General features: G+C 39.2%; 1 protein-coding gene across 1 annotated transcript; it reads left to right on the top strand.

The window, feature by feature from the left end:
* Positions 1 to 1505: 1505 nt before the first annotated feature.
* On the top strand, positions 1506 to 7771 carry tmed8 (transmembrane p24 trafficking protein 8). The gene is made up of 6 exons (XM_038291533.1): positions 1506 to 1676; positions 1898 to 2069; positions 2161 to 2239; positions 2331 to 2424; positions 3097 to 3396; positions 6611 to 7771. Exons 2-6 carry the CDS (start codon positions 1951 to 1953, stop codon positions 6826 to 6828), a joined length of 810 nt encoding a protein of 269 aa, XP_038147461.1. The 5' UTR covers positions 1506 to 1676; positions 1898 to 1950; the 3' UTR covers positions 6829 to 7771.
* The last annotated feature ends 5196 nt before the right edge of the window (positions 7772 to 12967 follow it).

Here is a 12967-nt window from a genome sequence, read left to right on the forward strand (position 1 = left end):
TAGCAGAGGTTAATTTATCTCCCTTTTAGGTTACTTTGCACATAAGGAAGGAAAAGTAATGAGATGTATTTTTCACAGGCTTAAAATGCATTGTATAAATAATTACCCTCTTCCCCCAAATGTGACTAAAACCATGCTATTAACTTTGGTTAAGAGTTTTAGTTGCATGTTTGTTCTGAATCTGGAGTGTTGGCTGCTGGCCTAGTCTCATCTGACAGCAGTTGTGTCAGATCTATCACTGATTGAGGTTTCATGTCCTTTTCATAAAAGATTACGGATGGAGAATTTATCTTAACTCCATTTTAAATTCATTTTAAAAAGTTTAATCGTAGGAACCTTCACCTCAGGTCTCAACTAGGTATGTAGAGTGTTGTACAGCCTGTTAAACATCTGCACCACTGCCCCTCTGGAGTCCATTTTGACTCTTTCTCTAATTAACACCATATTCACTGAGATAAATATGTTGCTCGGGAGCTAGTAAGTAATCAAAATAAAATCATACTATAAATCTGCCTTTATAAAGCTGGAGCTCCTCTGAGTAACTCCCTTATAATCTCATTTAAACTTTAGGAATTGGGAATAAAATACTGAAAAAAATATAGTCAGACTTTATTTTCCTCTGTTTTCATCATTGATGACACGTGAGCTGTTTGATGAGCTCTGACAGCAGATACTGTTCTCTACATCCAGTCTGTTTCTCTGCTTGGTTTTGATGTGTCACAGCTGAAGGTGAACTCAAACATGTAAGAAAAACTAACTTTTTGGTCTTAAAAGCTTGTTTTAATTTTCAGGAAGGTTTTCACAAAGCAGATCCCAGATCCCAGCCCTATTTTATTTTTGTACCTGAGAAATAAAATATTTTCATGCACCGTTTGCGATGCACTTGCGGTACACTAGGTACTACGCCTACTCCTAGTTGGGAATCAATGGCATAAAGTACTTTTCTTTAGAAAAAAAATTATTTTAATCTGTATTTTGAGGCAGTACTTGATTTAAAACCCTCAAAATATAACTGGGAACTTATTTTAGCCTTTAATGATCTAAAGTATTAGTAAAAACTAATACTGATTTTATGTGTAATGTTTATTATTCAATTATATTTTAGGATTTTGGTTCATATTAATTTTAAGTAGTATTCTTCTTCCTTGTAAATATTTATAGGATACACGAGTTTCTGGTCTAAATATATATATATATATATATATATATATATATATATATATATATATATATATATATATATATATATATATATATATATATATATATATATATATATATATATATATATATATATATATATATGAATGACACGTTTAAAATGCAGGCCTTAACATACTTATACTTTTTAGTATAAAGAAAGTTAATTTGCTTTCCTACCAAATTAATAAATAAAACCATTTTTCATCCGCTGCAGCTTAGAAATAGTTTTTTAGTTCGCTGCTTTCTCCAGAGATGATGATGATGATGAAGAAGTCTCCTCTTTCCTTCGGCTCTTAACTTCGCAGTTTTCCGTCAAAGCTCGGAAAGCCGGAAGTCACAGGAATCTGCGTCCGTTTCTTTTCCCCGAAAAGCTGAAGCACAGCCGCGGGGACACTTGTCACAAGATCGGGAGGACATGGAAGCACTTTCTTAACGGTCTGAGCTCATTGGAGGACATTAAATCGGACTGTCAGGTAAGGAAATACCAGCTTCACTTTATCTGCTCTCTGTTTAGCTAACGGCTAGCCAGCTGTCTGCTAAATGGAAGCTGGGGAAAGCAAACAACCAAAGGAAAGCAGAATCTAGACGAAGAAAGATGATGTTTAACTGCGGTTAACAGATTTATTTCAGTTTCCTTTATTTCCACCCCGTTTAAAGTGTGTGTGTCTCTCTCTCTCTCCCTGTGCGGGCTCAGAGGGGCGGGCTCTCCTCTCTTCCAGCCCTGCAGTCAGAGGTGTTTGTCTTGTCATGACAGCCATGGAGAGATTAGAAGCTACATCTGAGCTCCAGTCTCGGTTGTCAGCCTTGTCCTTTTCATCCTTCCCCGGTGTAACCTCCAAGCAGTGCGACAGCACACCCCCGGGCAGGTAACCTGTTGCTCAGAGCTCCTGCAGTGCTTTCACCGCTTTCTGTTGTTTTTTTTCTTCCTTTTGGTTATTATGAATCCCTTTACATCAGGCTGGAGAGTACAAACCTGTCGGAGAGCACCCAGTCCAGCATTCAACCCACCATGGATGAAGCCAAGCAGCTTTCAAAGGTTTGCTGCAAAGCTGTCAGGAAGTAAGGAAAACCTGGAAGTAGGTTGTTGTTTATTTTCTATAATGTGTCATATGCGTGTTCCCTTTTAGGGTGATGAGGATGCTCCTACTGAGGGGGCCCTGGGGGAAGGATGCAAGGAGAACATCAAAACTGGGAGCAGTCCGCTCTCTGCTGAAATTAAAGGTGAGAACCTGCTGTGTGTGTTCACACAGCAGGTGACTCTTGTTTATTAGAGCACTAATATAGATTTAGCAAAGCTTTAATCCACTAATAGACCTATGCGTTCAGAAGATGACAGGGCTGCATACTGTATCCCTATTGAATTGTTGTTATTGCACATTAGAAATACAGGAGAGGCCTATTTGAAATGCAGAAACTAGAGGTATAATATACTGATACGGCACCCAAAATGCTGGCAGTTTGAGTTCACGTTACAGTGTGAGAGGAACAAAAGTTTTAACTTTGTTTTAAACGGAAAATAAAACCTGTACGCAGTTCCTCTGAGATTTGTTAAAATTCCCAAATCCAGCATGTGCCACAACACGAAGGTTGAAAGCTGAAGGGAATAAAGCTCACATAATTTGCTGTAATTCTTTCAGCCTTTCTGGTATCTGCTGTAAGTCCTGCTCTCTTTGCCTCCTGAAAAAACCTCAGACGTTACTCCATTTTATACCAACTTACTGAGAATAAAGTAAAAATCTATTGTAAATCTTCCAGGAATAACCCCTAACAGAAGCATTAAATAATACCTACTAACCCATTTGTTTTAACAAACAAACAAACAAAAATCTGCTTTTAAGCAGAGCTGTCACTCTTTCCTTAAACTGATGTTCTGTGCTTTTCTTTCCCACCCAGAGGCAGCCCAGATGCCACCCCTGCCGCCCCCTACGACTTGGACATCTGCTGCAGTGAAGGAGCTGAAGGCGAAGCTCCGATCTGAGAAGGACAGTGTGGTGACAGTGTATCGAGGAGACATCATGACGGTCCACGTCCCTACTGTCCCCGAGGCCAAGAAAGTGTGCTGGGAGTTTGCCACAGATGGCTACGACATTGGCTTTGGCATATATTTTGACTGGACCCCTGTGACCAGCAGGTCCATCACTGTGCACATCAGCGAGTCGAGCGATGACGAAGAAGAAGAGGAAGAGCTGGAAGGTCAGCTTGATTTAAGGATCTAGATTTTTGTGTTTATGATGCTGAACATAAAACCATGGCAGGTAATGTTTGAAGCATTTTAACAATGGAGGCACAGAGGAATAAAAAAAAAAAAAATTAACTCATCTTTTAATGAGTTCTACTGAATTCACCACATATGGGTCAAAATGAATTACTTCTCCTGCATCATTTCCAACATGAACTATCATACATTTATTTTTACCTGTGTGATAGTATGGGAGATAAAAATGTGACTCTATGCAGCTTTGCTAAGTTCTGCTGCATCTTCTGCAATTGATCAAATCGGTCTGAGAAAAAAAACAAAAGAACAATATAAAGTGTAATTCATTATTTATAAGGGTTAGCTCACGTTATCTTAGATTTGATTGTCTAGTTTCAAGTTGTGCAGAGACTATCTGCCCCACCATAAGCGCTCAGCCATTTTGTTTTGAAGGGAAAAGCGACTCTCATCAGCTTATATCTGCCTAAAATGAGCAGTTAACCACTGTAAATCAGTTGTTCGGTGACTTAATGTGCGTCATATAAGAAAACAAAAAGAACTACAGCCTCCAAATTAAAGTTGAATTTAGGGCTGCAACAACGAATCGATAAAATCGATAAAAATCGACTTTTAAAAGCGTTGGCAACGAATTTCATCATCGATTAGTTGTGTCGCGCGATTAATGCGTCATCCGCCGCGCCGTCATCACTGCCTCTTGACTGAAAGAGGAAGAAAAAAAAAAACGGCAGAGCGAGCCAGCGCCGCAGGTGCAGTGTTGCCAACTCAGCGACTTTTCAGACCCCTCCAGCGACTATTTTTCAAAAAAGCGACTAGCGACAAATCTGGCGACTTTTTTCGGTGTCGCTGGCGGCTTTTGGAGACTCTTACGTGAAAGCATGTATCGTTCCTACTCTGCCGTGGGGCGCCTCCCCCACCCAAACCGCGTTTTCTAGCAGGAGTCCCTCTCAGCGCTGCAGTCAGAGCCTCAGCGTCCAGACTGCAAATGAAGCGCGCATGCACCGGGATTGACGGCGCAAATTGATCACAATAATTAAAATAGCCTGCGCTTTGTAAAGTGAAAAAAGTGATAACATGCAACTTTTGTCAAAAGAAATTAACATGGCACGGAACCACCATGTTTGTTTGGTTTTAAAGTGGGGAAACGTAACGTTAGTTTCTCAGGTAGCTCATCTGATGCTTTCCTTACCGTGTTAGTAGGTTACAGACAGTGATAACGTTGGCTGCTTATTTTACTTTTAATTTCATTTGAATTAGCTTAAGCAGCGTTTACATTTACTTTATAAATAAATTAACTTGCAAATTATGAGGGCAAGGCTTTTAAAGTTTAAATCTTCTGGCAAAGATAAAGTAAAGAAGATCCTGCAATTTATGGAAGTAAAGCAGAATAAAATCCAGCAAGATCAGTAATATGTCAATTAATTATATGCCACATTCCCATGTAAATTGGAGTCTTTAGAGGATGTGTTTTTTAGCACCCCTAGTTCTCGCATTTTTATTCCAAATACAATTTATAATTTGAATCACAGGGCTATTTTTTATCTCTATGGTTAAGTATTTTGTCAAGTAGCAACTTTAACTGCTATACTTTCCTGTCTTAAAAGGCAGAACTCTTCTAGTCTAAAAAAACTCTTTTTTTGCGCTTTATGAAACAAAGTAGCCTATATTTTGTGGATGTACAGCTACATTTCTCATGTAAGTTTGCGTAGTTTTAACACAAACATTTATTTTTCATATTGCACCAGTACAGTTAATGAGCAACCTGTACTTGTGTGCTTGTTTGTTCTGTCTAAAATGTTTATTTTGGAATAAAGAGGTTAATATAAAAAATATTTTTTGTCCGATTCATCGATTAATCGAAAAAATAATCGTCCGATTCATCGATTTTTAAAATAATCGTTAGTTGCAGCCCTAGTTGAATTCCTTTTACAACTTTTCCATTTACACTAGTGTTGCGCCGATGCCATTTTTTTGGCCCCGATACCCAATATCTGGCTGTGCAATATTGGCCGATACCATTTGTTTGAAATTGATTAGTGTGTATATGAAGAACTGCATACTACTTGGATGTAAAATAATCACCATCATGGCTTTATCAAGCTGCTGCCTACCTTTGTGAAGCAGGAAAAAGATTAATACAAAGTAAATCCAGTAGAATTTTTTATTGCCTACCTGGAATGGGTGACAATAGTTGAATAAATTTTAGGCAAAATGGTATTGGTGCCCTATTTGTTGGTACTCGCCTATGCCACCATTTTGGTGCTGGATCAGGGCCCCAGCTGATACTGGTATCGGTGCAACACTAATTTACACCACTGATCAACTGATACCATCGTTTTAATATTTAAAAAAAAATGTTGCACTTGCATGATTCCCTAATATCACACAGCTCTAATCCAACCGTTTCCTACAGAAAAATACCACGTTCCCTTTTAACGTGTTCCACAACACGTTGAAAATTTGTCTAGAAGTTTGAAAAATACAATTTTGCAGTTTTTTTTGTAAACCAAGTTGGTTGATGAAAATTCCTTTTGCATAATTCTCTGGGTAAAAGTCTAAGGCAGCAACTAACGATTATTTTGCAAATCAATTAATCTGTCTATAATTTTCTTCAATCAATCGTTTGATAATCGAATAGCACAAGCTTCCTTAAAAAAGGCTTTTAGGAAAATTAAACCAACTGAAAATAAAGCTTTTCCACATGAGTTCTGGATAGAGCATATTGACAGACGAAAAATATTTTTATCTTAAATGCAAAATGTTTGCATTTCTATTTATTTTTTACAATTTTGGTATATTTACTGTTCTAAGTGGGTTGCTCTGTCAGCTAACGCTATGTTTTAGAGCCTCTGCACTCCAGCTAACGATTAATCGATTTCTAAATTAGTTGACGATCATTTCAATAATCCATTAATCACGATTAACTGTTTCAGCCCTATAACAGTCACTGGTTCTGCCAGGCTGTGGGAGGTTCCCAATTAGATTCTTTTTTGTTTTTTTTGTTTTAGAATTACCTCAGTTAAGATAATAAGTGATGCTAACACAATAGATTTATTTATTTTTTTATGTTGGGAAGGAAAAACGGTGAAGATAATGATAAAAAAACTATCACCCATGCAGATGCTTTCAACTAGCTGACTGCTTCTTCTGCGACGCAGCATGCTAACTTTTTGATTTATGCGATGTCTATCTCAGGGCCTCTCAGCAACGATGATGTGGAGAAAGGCTCCAAAAGCCACACCAACTCCAACCTGACCGAAATCCTGCCCGTGTACCGTCAGGACAGCCACTTGTCCGTCCAAGGCGGCAGCCACGACTTCCAAGGCGAAGGCACTTACCTCCTAAAGTTCGACAACTCCTACTCCCTCTGGAGGAACAAAACTCTCTACTACAGGGTGTACTACAGTGCCTGAGACACCTGCTTTGTTGCTTACGAATGTATAACCTACAGAAGAATATAACCCTTGAGAACAATGAACTATTTTTGGGATTTCCAACATGGTAAAATATATCAAATAATTTAAGGAATACATGCAGGCACATCTATTTTATATTCCCTTGTCCGGTTAAATGGGTTTCGGTGCATCATCCCTGTCAGTGTCCTGTTGGAATATAATCAGAAAAGCCTTGCGTATGTCATGTGCCATATGTGTGCACTGTGCTGTTTGGTCAAGTGCCCGTCATAAACTATATATTGTCTACCTGTTACATTTCTATGGTAGCAGCGATCAGGGAGAACCTGCACAGAGGGTGTTACTCCGCACCATGTCCTTAATCAGCGGTGCCCCGAAGAAATTCTTTTTCACCCATCCATCCGTCCCTGTGCACCTTTTTTGCTCTGTTGCATCAATGTTTGCTGTGATAATCATTCAGCTTTGTCGTGTAACTTTTTATTTTATTGTTTAATGTAAAAATGCAGGACGTGATCTACATTCCCTCTACTGGTGCAGCTGTTGTGTCGAAGAGATTTAGGTTGAACATACTAAAGTCACAGTTTTTATGACGCATATAAAAGCCCTTATCGAATAACGCTCTAGATTCAATATTTACCTTTGCTTTGCCAGCGTTTTAATTAGCTGTTTTTAAAGTAGAGGTCAGTTGCAGTGTTTCGCCCAAATGTGTTTTTCTGAGTGAAGATCGCTGTTCTTTTTTCTTTTTTTTAAATCTCTGTGTTTGACCATCCTTTTCATGCTCAGTCATGCGTATATTTCCAAAGATGTCGCAGATCTGGCTGCTAATGTCGTATGCAATGTAAAGCAACCGTTTTCAAGCTGTTTGCTGTCTCATACCTTCACTTTAAACTGTACTGTTCGTTCCCTGAAATTTATATATTCCACAATAAAGAGATTATCTATTTTTTTGTGTCATTTAATTGTGCGGAAGGGGAGAAAGGTATAAAAGAAGCTGTAGATGCAAAATGATTGTCGTGTAAATATGCTCGTTTAGCTTGCTGTCATCTCAGTCTCACAGCAGAGCCAGGATTAGCAGGTTCCTCAGTAGGTTCCCTTGTGTTTCTATTAAATTGCAGCATTAGGGGATTGATGTAATTGTTACAGCAGTGCTGATGAAACCTGGTTTTATTTTGAGAGCTCCCAGAAGGCCAGTCACAATAAGTCAGAGTACCAAAGTATTAACTGCTTTCTATGATGGCTCTTTGTTTCTAAAAAGCAAAAAGATACATTTGTTTGAAGTTTCTTTTGTTTAGTAAAACTACTTTGTTAAATACTTGAAACAATGATGACTTTATAGCCCAATGGGAGACAGAGTGGTGCTGCATTATGAAAAGCTTTGTGTTTACACAGTTGAAAGCAATAATAAAGAAAAACACCATCTTTATCTTTGAGCGACGGCGGCTCGGTAGGTGGGGATCGTCCTGTAACTGGCAGGGTACCAGATCAAGCCATCTGTCTATTGTTTTGGCCTTGGGTTAGACACTTTACCCTGCTGTTGGTGGTCAAAAGGTTCAGTAGCACTGATTTACACACATCGCTGTAATTGTTGGTAGCCCCCATTTTATGAAGCACAATGGCCACAGAAATAACTTGAATCTGACTAAAATAATAAAAAATCTATGAAAAATAAACAAATGAAAGATGGAAATTGCTTTTCAACCTGCTTCAACAGAATTATAAAAAAAAAAAAAAAATTAAACTCATCAAACAGGCCTGGACAAAAAAAATGCAATCTCCTCTACTCTTCACCTGAGCCTGGCACACCTGGAGGAGAATAACACCCACATGCGGACGCTGTATCTGGTCTTCAGCTCAGCTTTCAACACCATCATCCCACAGCATCAGATAGGAAAACTGGAACAGCTGGGCTTCAATACACCCCTAATAGACTTCCTAATAGACTTGCCGAGGTTGAGAAGAGCCCACCTGCCCCCACCCATCCTCCCGACCTTCTACAGAAGCACCATAGAGAGCGTTCTGATCAGCTGTCTCACTATATGGTGTGGGGGCTGCAGCGCCGCAGACTGGAGGAAAGTGAGAAGAGTTCAGAGAACTGCAGAAAGGATCATCAGGGCTTTTCTTCTGTCCAAAAACAAAAACCATTACATTCCAGCACCGTGTGTCCTGAGCCCGTAACATTATAAATGATCCCTCAAACCCCCACCATGGACTGTTCTCCCTGCTGCCCTCTGAGAAGAGGCTTTGCAGCATTCAATGCACGTCCATCAGATTCTGCAACAGTTGCTTCCCCACTGCTGTCAGACTGCTGAACTGTTAAAAAAATAAAAAAACAACAACCTCAAAATCATGTCGCAAACTCTGCATCACACTGACAACACCAAACCAAAAATACTGCATATTTGCACAATGTATATTTAAGGCTCTGAACTTCCATATCAATGCATTTTTTGCACCATGCTTTTTCTCCCACACTGTTTACATTTAATCACTGCTGCACTTTATGGAATGGAAATGTTTATTTACTGTCTTAAAAGCTGTACTAAACGAAATGTAGTTTTGTATACACTCTGTGTGTATAAAATGACAAAAGTTGTCTAAGTTGTTACTGGGAGGTGCTAACTTGCTTAGCTCCAGTGCTCCCTTGTTTATCCTGCTGTGCAGTACCATAAATACATTGTTATATATATGAAATTGTTTTATATATATGAAATATATATATATATGAAATGCAAAAACAAAGCATGAAACACAAAACTAAAGAATATTTCAGTAGGATGCACTAATCTCTTAGAAAACCTTTGGATGCAACCAAAATGAGGTACTGTAAATTAAAAAAAAATTTATATAACCCTGAGTGCAGTAGGTTAACGATCCAAAGATTTAAGTTAGACTGATGATGCACCATGACTAAAAACAGACTGTTCATTCTGAATAAAACCCTTCTCAGCTATTTCTTGTAATAATCTCTGATGCTTTCTGGAAACACTTAATGGAAATTATTGCCCCTGACTTTCCATAAGTATAGTTACCCATCTTTGGGGATCTTCCTTTTTGTCAGAGGGCCAAGTTATTTTGGGAATATTTTATTTCTAGAAAAGCAGAACTCCAAGGAATACATTTGTGTTTAAATCGGTTAACTCCTGGTTAAAATGTTAAATCTAGCTTTAAACCAGCAAGTGACTGAAATTAAGCTGTTGGGGTTACTTTAGATCTTCACATATTAATAGTAATGTGATAAAAATAAGCAGAAGTGTTACAATGCCAATTTTATGTCAACTAAAACAAAGGAAGTAATAATTCTTTATTCTCAGGTCGCTTAGACTGCTGCTAAATTGTGTGGCCAAATGCTGCTCATAAGTACACTATATTGCCAAAAGTATTTGCTCACCCATCCAAATTATTGGAATCAGGTGTTCCAATCACTTCCATGGCCACAGGTGTATAAATTCAAGCACCTAGGCATGCAGACTGTTTTTACAAACATTTGTGAAAGAATGGGTCGCTCTCAGGAGCTCAGTGAATTCCAGCGTGGAACTGTGATAGGATGCCACCTGTGCAACAAATCCAGTCGTGAAATTTCCTCGCTCCTAAATATTCCACAGTCAACTGTCAGCTGTATTATAAGAAAATGGAAGTGTTTGGGAACGACAGCAACTCAGCCACGAAGTGGTAGGCCACGTAAACTGACGGAGCGGGGTCAGCGGATGCTGACGCGCATAGTGCGAAGAGGTCGCCAACTTTCTGCAGAGTCAATCACTACAGACCTCCAAACTTCATGTGGCCTTCAGATTAGCTCAAGAACAGTGCGCAGAGAGCTTCATGGAATGGGTTTCCATGGTCGAGCAGCTGCATCCAAGCCATACATCACCAAGTGCAATGCAAAGCGTCGGATGCGGTGGTGTAAAGCACGCCGCCACTGGACTCTAGAGCAGTGGAGACGCGTTCTCTGGAGTGACGAATCGCGCTTCTCCATCTGGCAATCTGATGGACGGGTCTGGGTTTGGCGGTTGCCAGGAGAACGGTACTTGTCTGACTGCATTGTGCCAAGTGTAAAGTTTGGTGGAGGGGGGATTATGGTGTGAGGTTGTTTTTCAGGAGCTGGGCTTGGCCCCTTAGTTCCAGTGAAAGGAACTCTGAATGCTTCAGCATACCAAGACATTTTGGACAATTCCATGCTCCCAACTTTGTGGGAACAGTTTGGAGCTGGCCCCTTCCTCTTCCAACATGACTGTGCACCAGTGCACAAAGCAAGGTCCATAAAGACATGGATGACAGAGTCTGGTGTGGATGAACTTGACTGGCCTGCACAGAGTCCTGACCTCAACCCGATAGAACACCTTTGGGATGAATTAGAGCGGAGACTGAGAGCCAGGCCTTCTCGTCCAACATCAGTGTGCGACCTCACAAATGCGCTTCTGGAAGAATGGTCAAAAATTCCCATAAACACACTCCTAAACCTTGTGGACAGCCTTCCCAGAAGAGTTGAAGCTGTTCTAGCTGCAAAGGGTGGACCGACGTCATATTGAACCCTATGGATTAGGAACGGGATGTCACTTAAGCTCATATGTGAGTCAAGGCAGGTGAGCAAATACTTTTGGCAATATAGTGTACTTCAGCAGACCGTAGATAACTCAGAATCGGGCAGCAAGATCTGGGATGAACGTTTTGAACCAGTGTTGCATCAGAGACTCATGGATTAAAGTCAAAGACAGACTGGTTTGTTATTCTCTGGTGTCTTTGCAAAAAAAATCTAGACTTCACACAAACCATGAAGTTGACCTGCTCATTAAACTACAGCTGACCTCACGGGTTTAATCAAACACAAGCTGTTAATTTGACTTTTTCTTTGCCTATCCCGAGGACTAAAGCATTAAAAAACCACACTTTTATAAAGGGCTATACATGTTGCAATACAAAAATCACATCTCTTTTAAACTAAACCTTAAGAAATCTATAATTCATAAGCATATTCTGCTTTCCTAACCAGGGATGACATGGTGTGCATTTCTGATATTTAGCCTTGGCTGTATGAGATGTAATAATGGTGATGTTTCTTTAGTTGAAAATGGACTCCAGTGAGAGAAGTCTTTACTCTTGTTCTGATGGAAAACCCTTAAAATAAACAAAAAATAAGACAAGAAAATACATTTTCTAAAGCACTGTAAATTGGAAAGTTTCTTTTTTATTTACAAAAATGATTCAAGCTTGTTACCTGTGAAATAGACCTTCTGTATTAATGTGTCACACATTTTGTTTCACAGTAAGTTTGCATAATACTAAATACTGGAAATACATTTCTATAGAATTTAAAGTTTAAGATAAATAAACTTCTCACTTGGTGAAAAAAATGTATAATTTTTGTAACGAAGCAAACAAGTTTCCAAAATGGAAAGATAATAATAATAATAAAAAAAAAAGACTGGACTTTGTTTCCAAGTTTGAAGACGTTTCGCTTCCCATCCAAGAGTATTTTTCAATTCAAAATTACATGTATAGGGTTGAGTTTGGGGTTTTATACAGTAGCCCAACGAAGCCTTGTTTTTGTATTGAAAACATGCAAACATGCTGGGTAAACAGGTCTGTATGAGAGCAAAATGGAGAGTAAAGTTTTCCTCAGCTTTGTTCAGTACCTGTAGCATCAGAGTTATATTTTCAATTTTAAAACCTCAAGATTTATTTTGCAACACTATTTTTTAGTACTCAATTTTAACTACTAACATGTGACACCTCAGAGTTATATTTGTATAATATAACTCTATTAAGAGTCTTTGAAGAAAGTCTACTAACACCATATTTTTTAACACTTGTCAATTGCATGTTTGTTGGGACTGTGGCCGCTGGTTGCTAACCAACCAATGGGCAGAAGTTGACCTTCTAGGAGAGGCATCCCCAACCTCGGTCCTCGAGGGCCGCTGTCCTGCAGGTTTTAGAGGTTTCCTTGCTCCAGCACCAACCCATTATCAGGCTTTTGGTCTACTGCAATCATTATAATCAGCTGTGCTAAAGAAGGGAAACCTCTAAAACCTGCAGGACAGTGGGCCTCGAGGACCGAGGTTGGGGATGCTTGCTCTAGGATACACCCCTCCTCATTTACATAATAAGGCAGAAATGCATAAAGAAATGTAAAAATGACAGGCAG

The sequence above is a fragment of the Cyprinodon tularosa genome, unplaced genomic scaffold, assembly GCF_016077235.1.
Source record: "Cyprinodon tularosa strain WSP-4 unplaced genomic scaffold, ASM1607723v1 ctg3, whole genome shotgun sequence".
Classification (NCBI taxonomy): domain Eukaryota; kingdom Metazoa; phylum Chordata; class Actinopteri; order Cyprinodontiformes; family Cyprinodontidae; genus Cyprinodon; species Cyprinodon tularosa.

Bases quoted from the DNA above. Each gene is read 5' to 3' on its own strand.
- tmed8 (XM_038291533.1), top strand. From the start codon at position 1,951: ATGACAGCCATGGAGAGATTAGAAGCTACATCTGAGCTCCAGTCTCGG. The intron at 2,070-2,160 runs GTAACCTGTTGC...CCTTTACATCAG, and splicing joins GACAGCACACCCCCGGGCAG to GCTGGAGAGTACAAACCTGT. The intron at 3,397-6,610 runs GTCAGCTTGATT...TGTCTATCTCAG, and splicing joins AGAAGAGGAAGAGCTGGAAG to GGCCTCTCAGCAACGATGAT.